The 17,597-nt window shown below is 34.3% G+C and overlaps 1 protein-coding gene across 1 annotated transcript; it reads left to right on the forward strand.

Moving 5' to 3' along the window:
* Positions 1-13,479, forward strand: TSPAN19 (tetraspanin 19). Its single transcript, XM_039253163.1, has 8 exons — positions 1-66; positions 160-232; positions 2,911-3,035; positions 5,762-5,836; positions 10,132-10,242; positions 11,430-11,573; positions 12,497-12,580; positions 13,411-13,479. The coding sequence occupies exons 1-8, from the start codon at positions 1-3 to the stop codon at positions 13,477-13,479; spliced, it is 747 nt and encodes a 248-aa protein (XP_039109094.1).
* Positions 13,480-17,597: the final 4,118 nt, after the last annotated feature.

Here is a 17,597-nt window from a genome sequence, read left to right on the forward strand (position 1 = left end):
ATGTTAAGAAAGAACAAAATGTTAATTTTTAAATATTTTCTTAATATCATTAATGGAGCTTTCTTGGTAAGACTCTTTTATAATTATTTAGTAAAGAAAATGTAATGCATTTTTATTGGCACTCACTAAAAATACAATTATTGACTGTCTTTTCTTTAGGTTCTTGGTCTTTTACTCATGGGATTTGGTGCATGGCTTTTATTAGATAGAAATATTTTTTTCACAGCTTTGGGTATGTATCCATTTTTCTTTGGCTCTCTGAACTCAGGCATTCCATTTTAAATAATCGCATACATGATTTTTTCAGCAGGTGGCAGTATTTCTCTAAAATACCTTGAGTATTGGGCAATTTTTTTCCCCCTCTGAAGCTCTTTGCCAATTGGTTTTATAAACACCTTTCAATAATAGGACTTAAAACCAAGATAATAAAGGAGGATAAATCTGGTGAGAGAGAACTAGGAACTTTGGCTGGACAAGAGATATGAGAGAAATGGAAAACTGGATTGTTCTAATAAACTCTGGATGAAAAGATAATGGAGATCAACATATTTGATAGTGCCCAAGTTAAATAATTTCTTTTAAAACTCAATTATCATCTACTCTCACCATCATATGGTTACAAATAAAATATAATGTTATGCAAATATGAATAAAATAAGTGAATGCAGTTAACTTGATTTTTAAAAAAATATTTTGCCATTTTGTGCTATGCTGTGGTCACTATGGGCTGAAGTTTAACAGGCTAAGGGTTATTTTTATATACATATCCTTGGTGGGAGGGAAGGAAGCCACATTTCAAGTGCTCAATAGCCAGATGTGGCTATTGGATATGGCGGCCTTATTAGACAGTGCAGATGTAGATTATATTCATTATCTCAGTAAGTTCTGCTAAACAGCACTGTTAATCCTTTAAAAATATGACAAAAAGCATGCCAACATCTTTCTTAGTGGATTTGAAGTAAGATAAAATATGTTTGTAGGAAAATTAAAGCTAAATTAAAAAGTTTAATAGGTAATAAAGTGCTACAGAGTATTGAATAATTTAAATGTCAGCTACACCTAAGTGCCTAGTATCTTTATTCACTTCCATCTGTATACTTTGCTTATAGAAAAGTATTCATGATGTCTGAGTGCATTAGTGGTTTGCTCAGAGCAAATGGGTGCGTGGAGACTTTCCAACAACCATTCTGTCTTTCTTTCCTTCCCCAGAAGAGAGACAGTAATAACTTCCACTTATTTAGTGTTGACTATAGGCCAGACACTGGGCTAAGCACTTCCCATGCAGTATCTAATTTGATAAGGTACCAGTTACTGTGGAGCTAAAGTCATTTTCTTTTTGGTTTCCCTCCATTATGGAATTGAAAGATAATTCTCTTAAAAATTACATACTTGAAAGTGTATTTAGTGAAATCTCAGTTAAGGTTTCAAGACATGGAACTGAAAATAACAAGTTTGTGGCAAGAAACTGGTTGGGTCCTCCCCTCCCTTTTATCTGCAACTTGAAATTCACTTACCCCTTTTTAAAAATCATTCTGCCTTCACCTCTTCATTTGTAAGAACACTGTACTACCTGAGGTCTCCATCTTCCCTCTGCCATAGCAATAGCATCCAATAGCCTTGTGTTCTGATCTCCTTTCTCAAACACCTTCCAAATGCCACTGAAATAATTTAAGGTGAAAATATCCATGCAACATTAAAAGCTTTTCCCTGGCTCCCCACTGCTCATATTCATTCATATGACAAGTATTTACAGAGTATCTTCTACATGTTAGGCATGAATCTGTAAGCTGAGAATGCAGTACTGTACAAGAAAGATAAATATTTTGTTCTCATGGAGTTTAATTCCAGTGAGAAAGACTGGATAAGAGCACACAAAGTGTGCATAATTTGGCCCCTGAAAACCTGCCCAATTTCACCTGCTTCAAATCCTAAGTGCCAGCAAAGCTGAATTTCCTACACAGACTGCTGTTCTATCATTCCAACCTAGATATATTCAGTTAGCACTTAAAGCCCATGCTCAGTGTTGCCTTCTCCAGAGACCTTGCCTACCTACACTCTCCAACCTCCTCCCTCTCCTGGATTAGATGCTCTTGTACCCAGCGGTGTGCTGGTAAATGTTTAACAACTGGTTCTGGAGAGAAAGTTTTGATTTATGGTATTTACTGATTTCTGTGGTTTAAGATACATAATGCCATGATGGCTGATTTCACAGTGCCAGCATGAACAGAGATGGCTTACAAATTTTGTGAAAATGTAACAGTTGGCGTTTATGAGCCAGAACGAACTGGCTCTAGCACATCACTGCCTTCACTGTTCTCCCAGAAAACCTAGGGCATATTTAATTTATTTTTTCTTCTTCTTTTTTTATTTTTTAACAAGTATTTGGTAAACACTCAGTGTTCTACAGTCCATGTCATAACAGTAAGCATTTAACAGTTAGTCTGTTGACGGTATAAATATATATAGTCTCTAGCACAGAGAGCTCAGTCTAGGTGGAGAGAGAATAAAATATGGTTTCAATGCAGTCCAATTACCAATAAACTCAGTTTCATATAAAAAATGAACCCACACATATTAGATACTCAAATAAGTTCAGAAGTGTTTGGATATACATTAAACATAAAAGAATGTTACCTTATGGGAAAAAAATTATTCTTTCATAGAAGACAAGATAAAGGTAGAGAGATTTTTTGAGATTGAAGAATTTTTTTTCATCATGTCATTAGTGGAAGAGAAGTTGTCGCCAAGACTAAATAAGAGGTGCCAGAATGAAGCTAAAAAGGGAGAGAGAGAGAGAGAGAATCCTACGGGTTTGGCAGCAACTGCTTAGAGAAATCTTGGGTTACTGCATATATGGTTAAGTAGAATATAAATACCACCTAATAATCATTTATTTTGTGATTTCCACAGATGAAAATAATCATCTGATAGCATATATTTTTCAAATTTTGATTGGAACTGGATCTGCTATTGTTCTTCTTTGTCTCTTGGGTTATTTGGGAATTCACAGTGAAATCAGATGGCTCCTAATCCTGGTATGTATTTCATTTTAACAGCCTGAATTAATCTCTATCTTCAATGTGGAGTGTCCAGATCACAAAATGAGCAATAATGATTTACATCAGCATAACATCTCAGTATAGTGTTCCCCAGGGAATAAGGTAAATGAAGCACCCCCTCTCAAGAAACTTTTCTAGATAGAATGTTCTTCCATGGATCTGGACCTCTGCATCCTTAGATATAACTTTTTGAAACACAGTCAGTAGGAATCCATCTCCTGGGGTGAACTACAATTAGCCAAAGTTAAGAATCTGAAGACTAAAATCCAAATAAACTGTTAAAGTCTATGAGCAGTGTAGCTTAGCAAGATGAAAGAATCCATGCCCTGCAGTTGGCCCATTTTCTCCCTGTGGGACTGTCATGTAGGAAGCTAACTTATAACTGAGATCACAATTTATCATTTAACAAAGGGAAATAGAACTGCTGAGAGGGCCAGACTCTGGCACCTGGCTGGCACACTATGTCTCCCTGGCCATGTCACATGGAAAGATAAATTATAATTAGGAATATAGACCTGAACATGAGCCATTTACCATCCATGTGGCAGCTAAGGATCACAATTCACAGGCTCAAATGAAATAGAAACTTTTACCATTTTCCTTAAATCAAATCAGTTTCAATTCACGGGAGCTCTCTTGCCAAACAAGAGGAGCTCTGCCTTGGCCATCTTAGGCCATTCAAACAGCAGGAGTAGACCCCGAGGGATCATGTGAGCTGGGAAAATGAGAGCTTTCATGGTAGCCAGTGTAGATTGATAACCAGTGTCCAGAGTGACCACCCAGACTGTGAGGGCTACATAAAAGCTAAGTATTTCTGCATTCTTCCTGGTAAGAGACACAATGGCTGCAGCTGAATATTGTATTTGTTTGTTTCCCTCCCTCTAGACTCCCCCTTCTTTTGTTTTGTCAAACATAAGTATCACCCTTATGGGATTCTGATATTAATGGCTTATGACTGAGAAAGCCTGATAGACCCCATCATAAGGAATGTGCAAAATACTAGGTCCTGAAGCCAAGACACCACTTTCTTGTCTGGATGACCCAGGGAAGGGCACTGCTACTATTTGCAATCATGCTACATTTACTATTTTTCTCCAAATATACCTATACTTTTCTGATGGATACATTTTTCCTTTTACTGTGTTAATTCACTCAATCAAGTTATGAGCAGATTTTACACACCTAATTACTATTCTTTGGCTTAACAGTGATTTTGCCTACCTCTATTCCAATCAAATAAATATTAGTTTCACAATTTATCTCTTAGGGGCAATTTTACTTCCCTATTTTACAAGTTCTTGGGAAGTCTCTCACTGCACTCTCTAAGTGCTAAAACAAATGAATACACTGAAGTTTTCTTTTACTATATATACCTAACTACTATTAAAAGGGAATTTTCAAAGGTAAAAATCATGACTCACGTATGTGTCAATGAACATGTGTAAGAGACCTTATTAATTAAAATCAGTAGGGGAATTGGTAAGAAGTAACAACTAATTGAATGAGAATGAGATTTTGGAGATTTATCTTCTATATAGACTGTATTCATTTGCATTTCCATGAATAGGAATCATTCGCATTGCCATGGACTAGGAACTTTTATATTACTACCAGAATTCTGTAAGTTTTCTCCATACAGAGCTGAATAATAGTTTAGTCAAAGGTAATATTGCATATGCCCATAGGATCAGAAAATTGGGAAGGTCCACTGGACTATAACCAGCTTGCCATTAAAAAGAAACCCAGTAATTTTTTGTTGTTTTACATTAAAATATTGTCTTACAATATTTTACAATAAAATATTGTTTTACAATTTTTCCTGTCTCTACAAATATCCTTTTAGTGAAGATTGAGTCAATGTATGTAGAAGTATTAGAAATCTAAACTTCTAAATGGATCTAAAGACCCTATTTTTCTTTGAAACATTTCTCTCTAAAATAAGAAATGTAATTTATATCAAATAAACAAATTTTAACTATTTTAAAGTATTAATGTTTAAAATATGTGAAACTAACAGTGAATCACTCTTATGTTTTAGTAAAATATTCAGACTGCTAATTTTTAAAAATCATTATGAATTCTAGATAATATGGACTACTATGTGCTGCTGTCATGAAGAAGATTGCAGTGGCCATAAGTTTAAAAAATATAGTTAAATAAGTGTGCAAATAATTTCATTCGGCCTTGGATAGAAGTATTTTCAGTTTTCAAAGGAATAGTTTAAATGTACATACACAGTTAATTTAATTATAGCAGTTGCTTTTGTTATTTTCTGGGGTTTTTTTTTGTTGTTGTTACTTTATACATGATGGATTTGCCTAATAGGTGACAATTCAGTGACTTTTCTAGTGTTAGTGGCATGGTGTGTTAAGCAGAAGTCCAGCTAAGTGGATTCCCCTCTAGGACAGTTTTAGATCCAAATGAAGGAAGATCATCAACAATTTCATTAGACCAAGTGGTCTGTTAGGGTGCTCACTGAATACCGTCACTTCTGTCTTACTCTTATCCAATTGTTCACTGATTATTTTTCTTTGCCTTTTTGTTTGAATAACTTCACTCCTGTATATGAGGCCAAGAAACCAGCAATACTTGTCTGTATTTTAAAAGAGGATATTTCATATAATGTGCACTTTCCCATCATTGTAATATCTAAGGTACATATTAGAAGCACAGTTACTATCTCTATTTCTCTTTTGTTTTAGTATGCAGTACTGTTAATGTGGGCCTTTGGTGTTCAGGTTGTACTTTCAGCATTCATCTTCACAAAGAAAAAAGAGGTATGGAATGATCATCCTATTATTTGAAATTTAAAGAAAATTGGATACCTTAAATTATTAAGACCTATGAGTCTATATTAAGAGCAAAAGATAAATGTCTTTGTGAGGAAAAACATTCAATGGATGTATTACAGAATTCTATATATGGTCAGATCAAAATGGTGGGCTAAAGAAATTTGTCTTTAACTCAGCAGGTGGTTGACAGTATTGTAAATGACAAAGAACATGGAGGAAGAGAAGGTGATACTGAGTGTAGGGAATCCAAAATTGGTGTCCCAGACAACCCTGGCTCCCATGATTGACCAATTCTATTTTTCTATATAGGCTGACTATATTCTATTTTTGTAAAGAAATATCTTTAGACTTGTATGAATTTGAAATTTAGTTATTTTATTTAAATGAAATGAACTAAACAATTTAAATATTTGGTACAGACATGGTCATGACTCATATAATTAATCACAACAAGATTTATATTTGTCAAATAAACTTTAAAAAATCACTTAGTAAATTGCCTGAAAAAACGTTTTGGTAACAAAACTTAACTATTAAGGTCAATAGTTACCTGACATTTTAAGGAACTTTAATTGTTTCAGAGTGCCTGTGTGGCTCAGTTGGGTAGGCATCCAACTTTCGCTCAGGTCATGATGTCATGGTTCTTGAGTTTGAGCCCCCCATTGGGATCTACGCTGACAGTGCAGAGCCTGTTTGGGATTCTCTCTCTTTCCCTCTCTCTCTGCCCCTCACCACTTTCTCTCCTGCTTAAAATAAATATATAAACTTATGGGGCACCTGGGTGGCTCAGTTGGTTAAGCGTCCGACTTTGGCTCAGGTCATGATCTCACTGTTTGTGGTTTTGAGCCCTGCGTCAGGCTCTGTGCTGACAGCAAGCTCAGAGCCTGGAGCCTGCTTTGGATTCTGTATCTCCCTCTCTCTCTGACCTATCCCTGCTCACACTGCCTCTCTCTCTCTCTCTCTCTCTCTCTCTCTCTCTCAGGAAGAAATAAAACATTAAAAAAAATTTTAAATAAAAAAATAAATAAATATATAAGCTTAAAAAATCAAAAAAAGGAAAAGAAATGTCATTGTTTCAGTGCAGTCATGCTCTGTCTCTGTATTACGGGAGATTTTCCTATAGGGAAAGAGCATGGATTTGAAGTCATACAGGCCTGCCGATAACTGGAGGTCCACAAGCTACTTAACAGTCCTAAGTCTATGTCTTCATCTGTACAGTATGGTTAATACCTACCTCCCTTAGAGAGTTACCACTAACTGACAACTTTGAAAGTTTCTGTCACTGAGTAGCCACTTAAAGCTCCCTTTCTGGGGCACCTGGGTGGCTTAGTCAGTTAAGCATCCAACTTCAGCTCAGGTCATGATCTCCTAGGTCATGGTTTTGAGTCCCGGATTGGGCTCTGTGCTGACAGCTTTGAGCCTGGAGCCTTTAGACTCTCTCTCTCTCTCTCTCTCTCTCTCTCTCTCTCTCTCTCTCTCTCTCTCCCCTCCCCTCTCTTTCACTCTCTCCCTCTCCCTCTCTCCCTCCGCCCCACACACTCTGTCTCTCTCAAAAATGAATAAAAAGAAACTTTAAAGAATTTTAAACATTTTTTAAAAAGTCTCCCTTTCTTTCCTTAATTAATTTCAAAGGAATCCCTAATCAATTCCTGTACTTCCTAGCCTTCAAAAATCTCTCTATATGTAGAGTCCTAGGCAATGACCAAACCTCATTCCTATAGAACACCACTGCCCTCCGACTTCATTTGCTATCGTGTGCTTGGCTTCTATCCTGGATATTAGCCACCCAGGACTTATTGTTCATGGCCTGGCATTTAGAGCTAAAATTTCTTCTCATGCACACACACACACACACACACACACACACACAGCACGTGAGTTCTGTAAAACTGATATGGTGGCAAAGCAGCGCATCCCAATCAATCAGCCTATAACTTTCGGATCTGGAGATAGAACTCGAATATAACACTTCAGTATCCTTAATACCTCAATTTAGTTTATCAGTGTTGTTCATGCTCTCTTAAGTATTATTCACATATTAATCTCTACTTAGTTTAAGAATAAAAATGACCACCTGAAAATAATTACTGAGTGCTAGAGACTGTGATAAGCACTCTATAGGCATTAGGGTTTTTATCCTCACAACAACTCCTAGAGATGCATTGTTCGTCCTACTTTCTAGAACAGGAAACTGAGACTTTGAGAAAAGAAATATTTGCTAAAATGCATCATGGCCAAATGACAGAGTCTCAACTCAATCACTTATTAACTGAATATAGAGCTAACAACTGTGTTTACCTCAATTTTCCTTCTATTCATACTAGATTAAGCTCCTAGGAGCCTCTAAATCTTTTATGCCACTTACGGCACCCAACAGTGTTGGAGGTGCACCAGGACTGCAAAGGATCCTTGTCAAAATAAATATGTGTGAGGGAATTTTATTTATAGAGAAGTCATGGAGATTGGATAGGATATGCTTGTGTACTAAGATGTGATTTAGATGCACTCTGGATCTCCCAAATAATTCTTTGGAGAGTAAATAAGGACATAAGTCTGACCCTTCCCCACAACAATATAAAATGAAAAACATTTTCTGGTCTAAATAAAAATTAAGGGGCCTGGGTAGCTCAGTTGGGTAAGCATTCAATTCTTGGTTTCAGCTGAGGCTATGATCTCACTGTTTTTGAGTTCAGCCGCAGGTAGGGCACCACATTGGCAGCATGGGGCCTGCTTGGGATTCTCTCTCTCTCTCTCTCTCTCTCTCTCTCTCTCTCACACACACACAATAAAAACTTTTTTTAAAAAAAAGCACATTAAAAAAATAAAAATTAACTTAGAGAATAAATTAACTAACTTACAGATCTAAATAACACTACATCATTCTAATCTTCCTAAATGCATTAAAGCATAGATATATAAGTGACTGCATAAGAGTTTAACTTGTACACATGGTTTAATTGTTGTAGTATTCCCACCAGTTAATTAGCTTTCATTGTTCAGACAGCATAATACAGTGAGAAATCACGAAACTAGAATTCAAATGAACCATATTTAAAAGTCTCAGCTCCTCATCCTTATTCATGTAAACAGAGAAAATAAAATCTTTATCTGTCTTCTTGTTCATAAAACAGAGTAGTATCTGTTCTTTCCACCTCTTAACTTAGTTATGAAAGTCACATAATCTGTAGGTTACAATTAAAATTTACCTCTGTAATATCTAGATTTTGCAATAGCACTTTCACCCGATTCTTTCAAATCTGATTGTTTCTATTACGGCATTGTTAAAGGACAATTTTTTTAATTAAAATCATAATTCTTGTATAAAAATACAAGACGTGTAGGCACAGGTCAATGATTTTATTTAACATCTTGATTAATGCGGGAATCAGTAAAAAATGAAAACCAGTTCATAGCAGAGTCCAAAGAGAACTTATAAAGACTATATCTTAATATATAAAAAACATGGTTGGTAGGGGAGATAATCAGTTGCCCCCCAAAAGGAAAAATTCATCTGTATTTCTCTGACAAAGAATTAGTTGTCTATAGTTTCCTACAACTTACAAAGTTGTTAAATACATTAAAAATTGAGAAAGATACAGACTCCCATGAAATAAGACGACCCTGAGTTATGCTAAAGAAAGCCTAATTTCCACTGAAAAGATACTCAGTAATCTTTTCTGGACCATTTCAAATTTTTCACAATTTTCCCTGAGAGTACAAGAAGAAAAGTGGAATCCTTAAACATTCAGGAGAATAGCACATAACTTTCTCTTTCTTCATAAAATAAGTCTCATCTATTTTCCTGTAGGTCACAATGCAGAAGACCAAATGCTTCAGCACTCACTGAGATTGCTAAAAAAAAAAAAAAAAAAAAAAAAAAAAAAAAAAAAAAAAAAAAAAAAAAAAAAAAAAAAAAAAAAAAAAAAAAAAAAAAAAAGGTTATAGAAACAGAAAACACAGGAATAAGCAGAGAACAGAAAAATGACTATAATACTCTTTTTTTTTAGGAACCATAAGGAAAGTTTCTTTCAGATTTTGACTTTTTTTACTTTCCAAGTTTTTATTTAAATTTCAGTTTGTTAAAATACAGTGTAATATTAGTTTCAGGCATAGAATTTAGTGATTATATAGACAATGAAATATTTCTCAGCCATAAAAACAATGAAATATTTCTATTTGCAGTGATGTGGATGGAGCTAGAGAGTATTATGCTAAGTAAAATCAGAGAAAGACAAAACCCATAGAATTTCAGATTTTGACTTTGACGTAATTTTCAACAGATTCATCAAGTAGTGCATGACAAAATTGACCTTATCATTACTGAGTATGGATCTAAAGATATGCCTGAAGATATACCCAAGTGGACTATTCTGAATGCTTTACAGAAAACAGTAAGAAAAAATTAGTATAAAACTAAAAATTCCTTATCAAACATGATCACCGAAGGGTAAGGGGGAGACAGGGAAGGGCAGGAGATGGGGCAGAGGAATGAGAGGAGTAGCATTGTTCTCATGTACAAATCTTGAGTTTTATGCTCTTTTTGTAACTTAGATCTCCTAGTCTTGGTCAACTGATGTGAATTTTAACATGGTCTCACCTGTAAAAGTGGTGGTGGGGTAATCTTCCCTGCTGTACTTGTAGGACAGAAGTCTGAGCACAGTCCTTGCTAGCAGCAGAGAAGCATGGTACTTACCACTTGAGCCTGAATGTCAGGTTTGCCACATATTAGCTTTTTGACCCTGGACAAGTAACTTTAGTAATTTCAGATTCTGAATTAATCAAATGGACAGAATAACCCTTACTTCTGGTTGGCAGTAATCAATGAAATAATATATAGAATGTATAGAAAGCCTTGGATCTAGAAAATAGTAAGCAACTAACACTTGTTAGCTAACATTATTAAGATTATTATTTTACACATCAAATATTTCTAGACAAGGTACAGGAATGAATATGGTTGCCCAGATGGTTTACAGGAATAGACGGCAGCTGGAACTTAGTAAAAGCTTGATAAAGAAAATAATTTTTGTATTTACTTTTTATAAGTGCTTTACATACATTAACTTATTTAATCCTCCAAACCCAATGAAGTAAGACCTATTGTCCTCATTTTATAGATGAAGGACAGTGAAATTGAGTAACTTACTTAGGGTCAGAGAGCTAATTAAGTTACAGAAACAAGACTCAATTCCAGACAATGTAGCACTACATTTTATACTCTTAACTACTATAAGTAGGTGCCCCACATAAAAATGGCTATTATTTTTAGTATATGTAATAACAGAAAGGCATTTTAGGAGAATTGAAATATAATTATAAATGCTTTTAGTCATCTTGTTTTTCCTCTGACGCATGTGATGTGTACATGTATTGCCTCTCTAGATTGCATTAGCTCTGATGGCAGAGAACCAAACCTTCCGATCATAAACGGATAAACAAGAAAAAAGTTATATGTATGACATCACTATTATTAATGAGAATCAAGCCTACAGTTCCTAGTCCTGAATATAATCAAGATAAGACATGTAGCTTTGACTAAATTCATTTTTATAGTAAAATTCATAGAATTCTTTTCTAGTTACAGTGTTGTGGCCAATACAATTACACAGATTGGATAAAGAATAAAAATAAAGAAAATTCAGATCAGGTGCCATGTTCTTGCACAAATTCTACATTAAGAAAGTGGTTTTGTGATGAGCCACTGAATGCAACTTACCTGGAGGTAAAGATAAGGCTTTCCAAGTGTTTACAGTGCCTTTTTTGTTTTGTTTTCTGAGTCATTTTATAATTCTGAACAAAGTTTTATATAAAAACAATGTTATTTACAGTGATGAAGTTCTTAAGCTACTTTATGAAACTGAACTCATAATTAGATGAATAGTGATTATTTCAGTTATTATTTCATCTTTCTGGGAGTATGTTATCTACACGCTCTTAGATCTTGAGATACCATCAATCTTTCTCCCCAATCCTCCTTCCTGAATCCCTGCAGAAAGGGGAGGCACTTTTGGCCAATCTCTGGTACATAGGATTGGTAAGGGTGCTCCAATACCGGAAGTAAGAAGTATGAGCATTGACAAAAACTGAAGTGAAGTGACCCCAGCAGTGACACAAATGTTCAGGTGAATGTAGCAGAAGCAAGAATAAGGTTTCATCTGCTACTTACGGGGATGGGATACTGACCAACACGTTTTCATTCCCAAGAACTTCTAATACTTTATATAGTTCACATGCTGATGTTATTCTAATTGTAAGATGAATTTTTCATTTACATAATTCATTCACAGATAAATAGAGCATTATGTTTTTTTAAAAAGCTTCTCCTATTTGGGAAATAATCATTTTCGTTGGTAGTATATACCTTGCTGAATTACAATAATTTGCAGAAAATTAGAGCCCTCTCTAAATTTAATAAATTCCTGATTTCAATTACATGACAACATCATAGCAACTTAAAAAGTAGTAACAGAGATGTTCTGCTATCAGAGGAAGTTCTCTGGACTAAAAAGTCTAGTCTCCACTTAGACATTGACTTTATAAACTTTGGTGAATTACTGCATTTATGTTTCTTCCGCTTTGTAATAGAATTGTACATAAGACCATTTTCATCTCCCAAGTCAATCTAAATAACTTTTTTTTCATTAGGGTTGTGAAAGTAAAATTAACACATGGTATAACTCTAATGCTCTAACATTAACTGGAATTAACTTTGGACTTTTGGCTTCAGAGGTAAGCTTTTGTTCACATGTTTAAAGGTAAAAAATAATTGAGTATAAACCATACATAATAAACTGCAGAAAAACCAGCTAGAGTCCTAATCAGACAAATTAATACAATAGGAGTCAGGACCTTGAGACTATTCACACCCAAGAGAGGTATGAAAGACTACCAAACAGTTTAGACTATAACACTGCAATGAATATATAATGCATGGTTTGTTCAAGTATAGGATACCACATTTAATTTTATGTTGATCCAAAAAGGCATTGACCTGAAGTTCCATAGATTTTCTCCAACTGGTAAGAGTTGAAGTAACTATAGTCTCAGAATGGTTATTAAATGGTTATTAAAACCTTTTTATATGCATTAATGGTGTTCTTTTTAAATATTTCTTCTCCATTGTGTTCATGCTGGGGTATTTAAGACAAGACTGAATGGGAGACAGTACCAGTGGTCCATTTTATCATCTTGTCTTTGCACACCATCTTTAATGATTCTATCCCAAAATGAAGCAGTTTTGTAGGACTGATGACATAGATGATGAACAAAAACCAGATCACAGTTCATCAAGACATCTAGCCCAATGATAGCCCATGTAATAAAAATAGAAGTCTATTTGTTAATCCCTCCATAAATGAATTTGGTGACAGCTAAATTACTCTAGAAGACTAGCTTTGCAGACTTCTTATTGGCAACCCTATATACCTTACTCCAAAAATTTCCCACTCTCTTTGATCCTTTTCCCTCTAAAGCATGCATTTAGGTGATTGTAACTGTCAACTTTGCAAATTACTCTTATCTATTACATTTTGATATCTTATCATTTCCTTTTCTTCTAGGTTTTGCAAATCTCATTAACTGTTTCTTTCTTCAAACACATGAAGAATAGAATATATGCAGAAATGTGATCTTTGAACTTTAATTTGCCCAGAAGAAAGCAGCTAATTCTCAAAATAACCACATTGTGTTCTCTTATTTCAAGAATTAAAAGTTTTGAATTACATTAATTAAGTTTAGGACTTATTCAAGTCATTGGTTTTATGTAACATAGAATTATTGAATATTATAAGAAATCACTCCATGAAATTCTCATTTTGTTTTTCAATATCAGATTCTGCAGTTCAGACATTACCTTGAACTATTTTCTGAATTCAGGATGTCATTATATCTACTGAATTCAAAATGTGAAGTATCTCTATATGTTTTGAGTTTCCTATATAGAAAAGATACCTATATGAGGTTCAGAAAATACTAATTAAGTAAGCAATTATAATATCTATTTTAAATTTGCAGATTTTAAGAAAACAATACTAATTTGTGGGAGATTTAAAAGAAAGATTGAAAATCTTCATGACACTGATCTCTGTACTGAATTAATCATTTATTACTGTCTTCTGATTAATGCTTGCAAATGGATAATAAAACTTTAGAGATTTGGGTATACTTTAGTGGCCATAGTAAAATATTAAAATCACAATTTTTAACTATAGCATAAATGTTCTAAATGATCACTGAATTCCCATACTCAATTTGCTCCTTATTTTCTTTTTCCTTAAATTTTGTTTGGGCATGCATGCACAATTCTCTGAAGGGTATAAAAATAGCCTACCTGTTCTATTTTCCTAAAAATGATACTGTGAAAACAGGAAAAATATCCTTTGACAAATAAAAAGTGCCATGCAAATGTGAGGCATAACCATATCATTGTTGTTCTTTATACCAAAAAGACCACCTTGACCTTGAGGAAATGAAGAAAAGATAAATTAACTGAAGATCCTGCATTGCTCTCACTCCTATAGAAGGCTCACTATAATTTACCAGTTCAATCATTTGTCTCTTCCCCCATCTGTTCAATACATTGCATATTTCAGAGACCTATGAACTGTTTACAAGACAGTGCAACAGAAAACAGAATCACCATTTTCTCTAAAGTAACCTGTAAATGCACATGCCTTTACTTCTGTAAGAAAGACTCTATAGGGGAATTTTTTAACTTTATTTTTTCAATGTTTTCACTTTTATTTTTTTGAATTCCAGTACAGTTTAACATACAGTGTTATATTAGTTTCTGTGTACAATATAGTGATTCAACAATTCTGTACATTACTTCTTGCTCATCAGGATAAATGCTGAGTCTTCTTTGCAACTCCAAAGGCCTCACTCAGCACTTGACAATGTAGGTGGCCACCAAAGGCTAATGAACTTTATTAAGTCAGATTACTCAGGATGCTATCAGATAAAACTCAGTTGCCCTCTTAGATTGTCTCACTCTGACTGTACTCAATGGTTTTGATTTCATTTGGCTATCATAAATATAATCTGTCCAAACCTGTTTGGTAAACAGTAGCTGTTAGTTCAATTAGTCACTGCCACCCACATCTCATTTCTCCCGGAACCTGAATAGGAGATGTTGGCAGTGCAAAAACTTCTCTAAAAGGATATCATTCAAACACATTTTTAAAAGAATATTGCAGCAGAAATCCTGGCAGGCAGCCCTAAGAATTTGTTTAATGTTTGCAACATCTGTGTAATATTTTTATACCTTTGTTTTCTTTTTCTGATCAGAGGAGTAATTCTTCAGCATAAGATTCCCTGGCAAAAGGAAAACACAAAAATCTAATCTTTTTGCAGCCATGATATAAGGCTGCAAAAAAAAAACAAAACAAAAAAAACCCAAACCAAAACAAAACAAAAAAACCCTAGTTAAAATAAAAATAAACTTTAAAAACTCATTTCACACTATCTGTTATTTATCATTGTTTAGCCTCTTTTATTATTTTTTCTTCTGTATCACTTTTTTATCTTGAGGTCACCCATTTGATGAAAGAAGATAATGGCACATTTCCAGTAAATCTATAAATATTTATTGAGCAATGTAGGAGTTTAACCCTATACTAACAATAAAACCTGGGAGAGCAGAGGCTACTCCTTGATAAATTAAATTATAGGGATTAAGCCTTTGCTAGTATTCAGAATATTTGGGACAAAGTAAAAAAAGTAATTTTGTACAAAGAGCTTTGTAATGTGAAATGAGCATGTAATAACTTTAAAAATTATTAAAGCTTATTACTCAGTGCATTTAAGTACAGAAGACATTTTCTTGAATGTCTGAAAAGATTTATGTAATGAAACATACAGAAATCTGACTTCCTTAATTAATAGTTCATTATAATTGCAGATTTTATACCAGGAGAAAAGTACAAGAGATGACTGTCTGTACAGAATGTCTGTAAAGATCTCTACAGTATTTTAAGGAAATGAAAAAATTTGTTTAATATGTGTGTAAATAGGATTTAAATTATCATATATAGTGGAATTAGAAAGAAGATATTACATGAAAAAGTCAGTCATTTTATGATTAATTTTCTAAGGTCTAGACACATTAAAATGTGAGCAAATCAGATTTTTATAACTGATATTTTAATGTAAGTTGTTTATTATTTTGCTGTTTGTCTCAAGTTTTTATTTAAATTCTAGTTAGTTGACATAGAGTGTAATAGTGGTTTCCGGAGTAGAATTTAGTGATTCATCACTTCTGTGTAACACCCAGTGCTCATCACAAGTGCCCTCCTTAATAGCCATCACTCATTTAGCCCATCCCCCGCCCACCTCCCCTCCTGCAACCCTCAGTTTGTTCTCTATAATTAAGAGTCCCTTATGGTTTGCTGCCTTCTTCCCCCCCACACCTCCCCTATGTTCATCTGTTTTGTTTCTTAAATTCCACCTATGAAGGGCACGTGAGTGTCTCAGTCAGTTAAGCCCCAGACTCTTGATTAGGGCTCAGGTCATGATGTCATGGGTCATGTGTTCAAGCCCATATCGGGCTATGTTCTGACAGCAAAGAGCCTGCTTGGGATTCTCTCTCCCTCTTTGCCACTCCCCAGCTTGCTTGTGTGCATGATCTGTCTCTCAAAATAAATAGATAAACTTTTTTAAAAATTCCACATATGAATGTTACATGGTATTTGTCTTTCTCTTACTTGCTTCACTTAGCATAATACACTCCAGTTCCAGCCGTGCCATTGCAAACGGCAAGATTTCATTCTTTTTGATGGCTGAGTAATGTTCCATTGTCTGTATATGCCACATCTTCTTTATTTATAGTACTTAATGATTTATCTCACTCAAGAGAAAATGCTAATTTTTTAAATTTTGTAATGTATTGCTATTACTATTAAGATTCAAAAAATAGGAAATATTAGGAAATATTTAAACAACAAAATTAGTTTTAAAAATAAAATCAGCAGTCTTCATACCGTATTAAGTATAAAACAACTAGTATTTCTAAATACTGCTAAATGAAAAATGTAGCATGACAGGGACTGCAAATTTAAATCCATTGAGATTATAAGAATTTCTTATGCATTTAAAAATACAAAATATTTTAAAGGTCTAGCATAATTCTACAACAAAGTTTGGCAAACGTTACCAACAACCTCAAAATGAATTATAAGCAAAACAATAATAACATTGGGAAGGTTATTTTTTTTTTTACTTTTTTAAAAATGTTTTATTTATTTCTAGGAGAGAGAGAGAGACAGCGTGAGCAGGGGAGGGTCAGAGAGAGAGGGAGTCACAGACTCTGAAACAGGCTCCAGGCTCTGAGCTGGCAGTCAGCACAGAGCCCGACGCGGGGCTCGAACCCACGAACCGCGAGATCATGACCTAAGCGAAAGTCGGATGCTCAACCGACTAAGCCACCCAGGCGCCCCGGGAAGGTTATTTTTTAAGTTTGTATGATATGAAGATACTGCGAATTAGTGTTTATTTGTATGTCTCTTGGTGTTTGCGTTTTTCAGGTATAAAATTTGTCTTTTAAATCCAGTCTGTCTGGATTATTAGATGCCTGAAACCGCATTTAATTACCAATTATTACTAAACACAAGAAACAGATAATCCTAAATCCCATCATATCAATTTATTATACATTTATATTTATATTATAAATTTACATATCATATATTCATCTATGTTCAGTAAAAAATTACTAACATCATTTTTCCATCTTTCAGTTTTAATCTATTTC

This window comes from Hyaena hyaena, unplaced genomic scaffold (assembly GCF_003009895.1).
Source record: "Hyaena hyaena isolate Hyena2069 unplaced genomic scaffold, ASM300989v1 scaffold_442, whole genome shotgun sequence".
NCBI classification, from domain to species: Eukaryota; Metazoa; Chordata; class Mammalia; order Carnivora; family Hyaenidae; genus Hyaena; species Hyaena hyaena.

Excerpts from the sequence above, each read along its gene's own strand:
- TSPAN19 (XM_039253163.1), top strand. The coding sequence starts at position 1 with ATGTTAAGAAAGAACAAAATGTTAATTTTTAAATATTTTCTTAATATC. Across the intron at positions 233-2,910 it reads TATTTTTTTCACAGCTTTGG|ATGAAAATAATCATCTGATA; the intron begins GTATGTATCCAT and ends TGATTTCCACAG. Across the intron at positions 12,581-13,410 it reads TTGGACTTTTGGCTTCAGAG|GTTTTGCAAATCTCATTAAC; the intron begins GTAAGCTTTTGT and ends CTTTTCTTCTAG.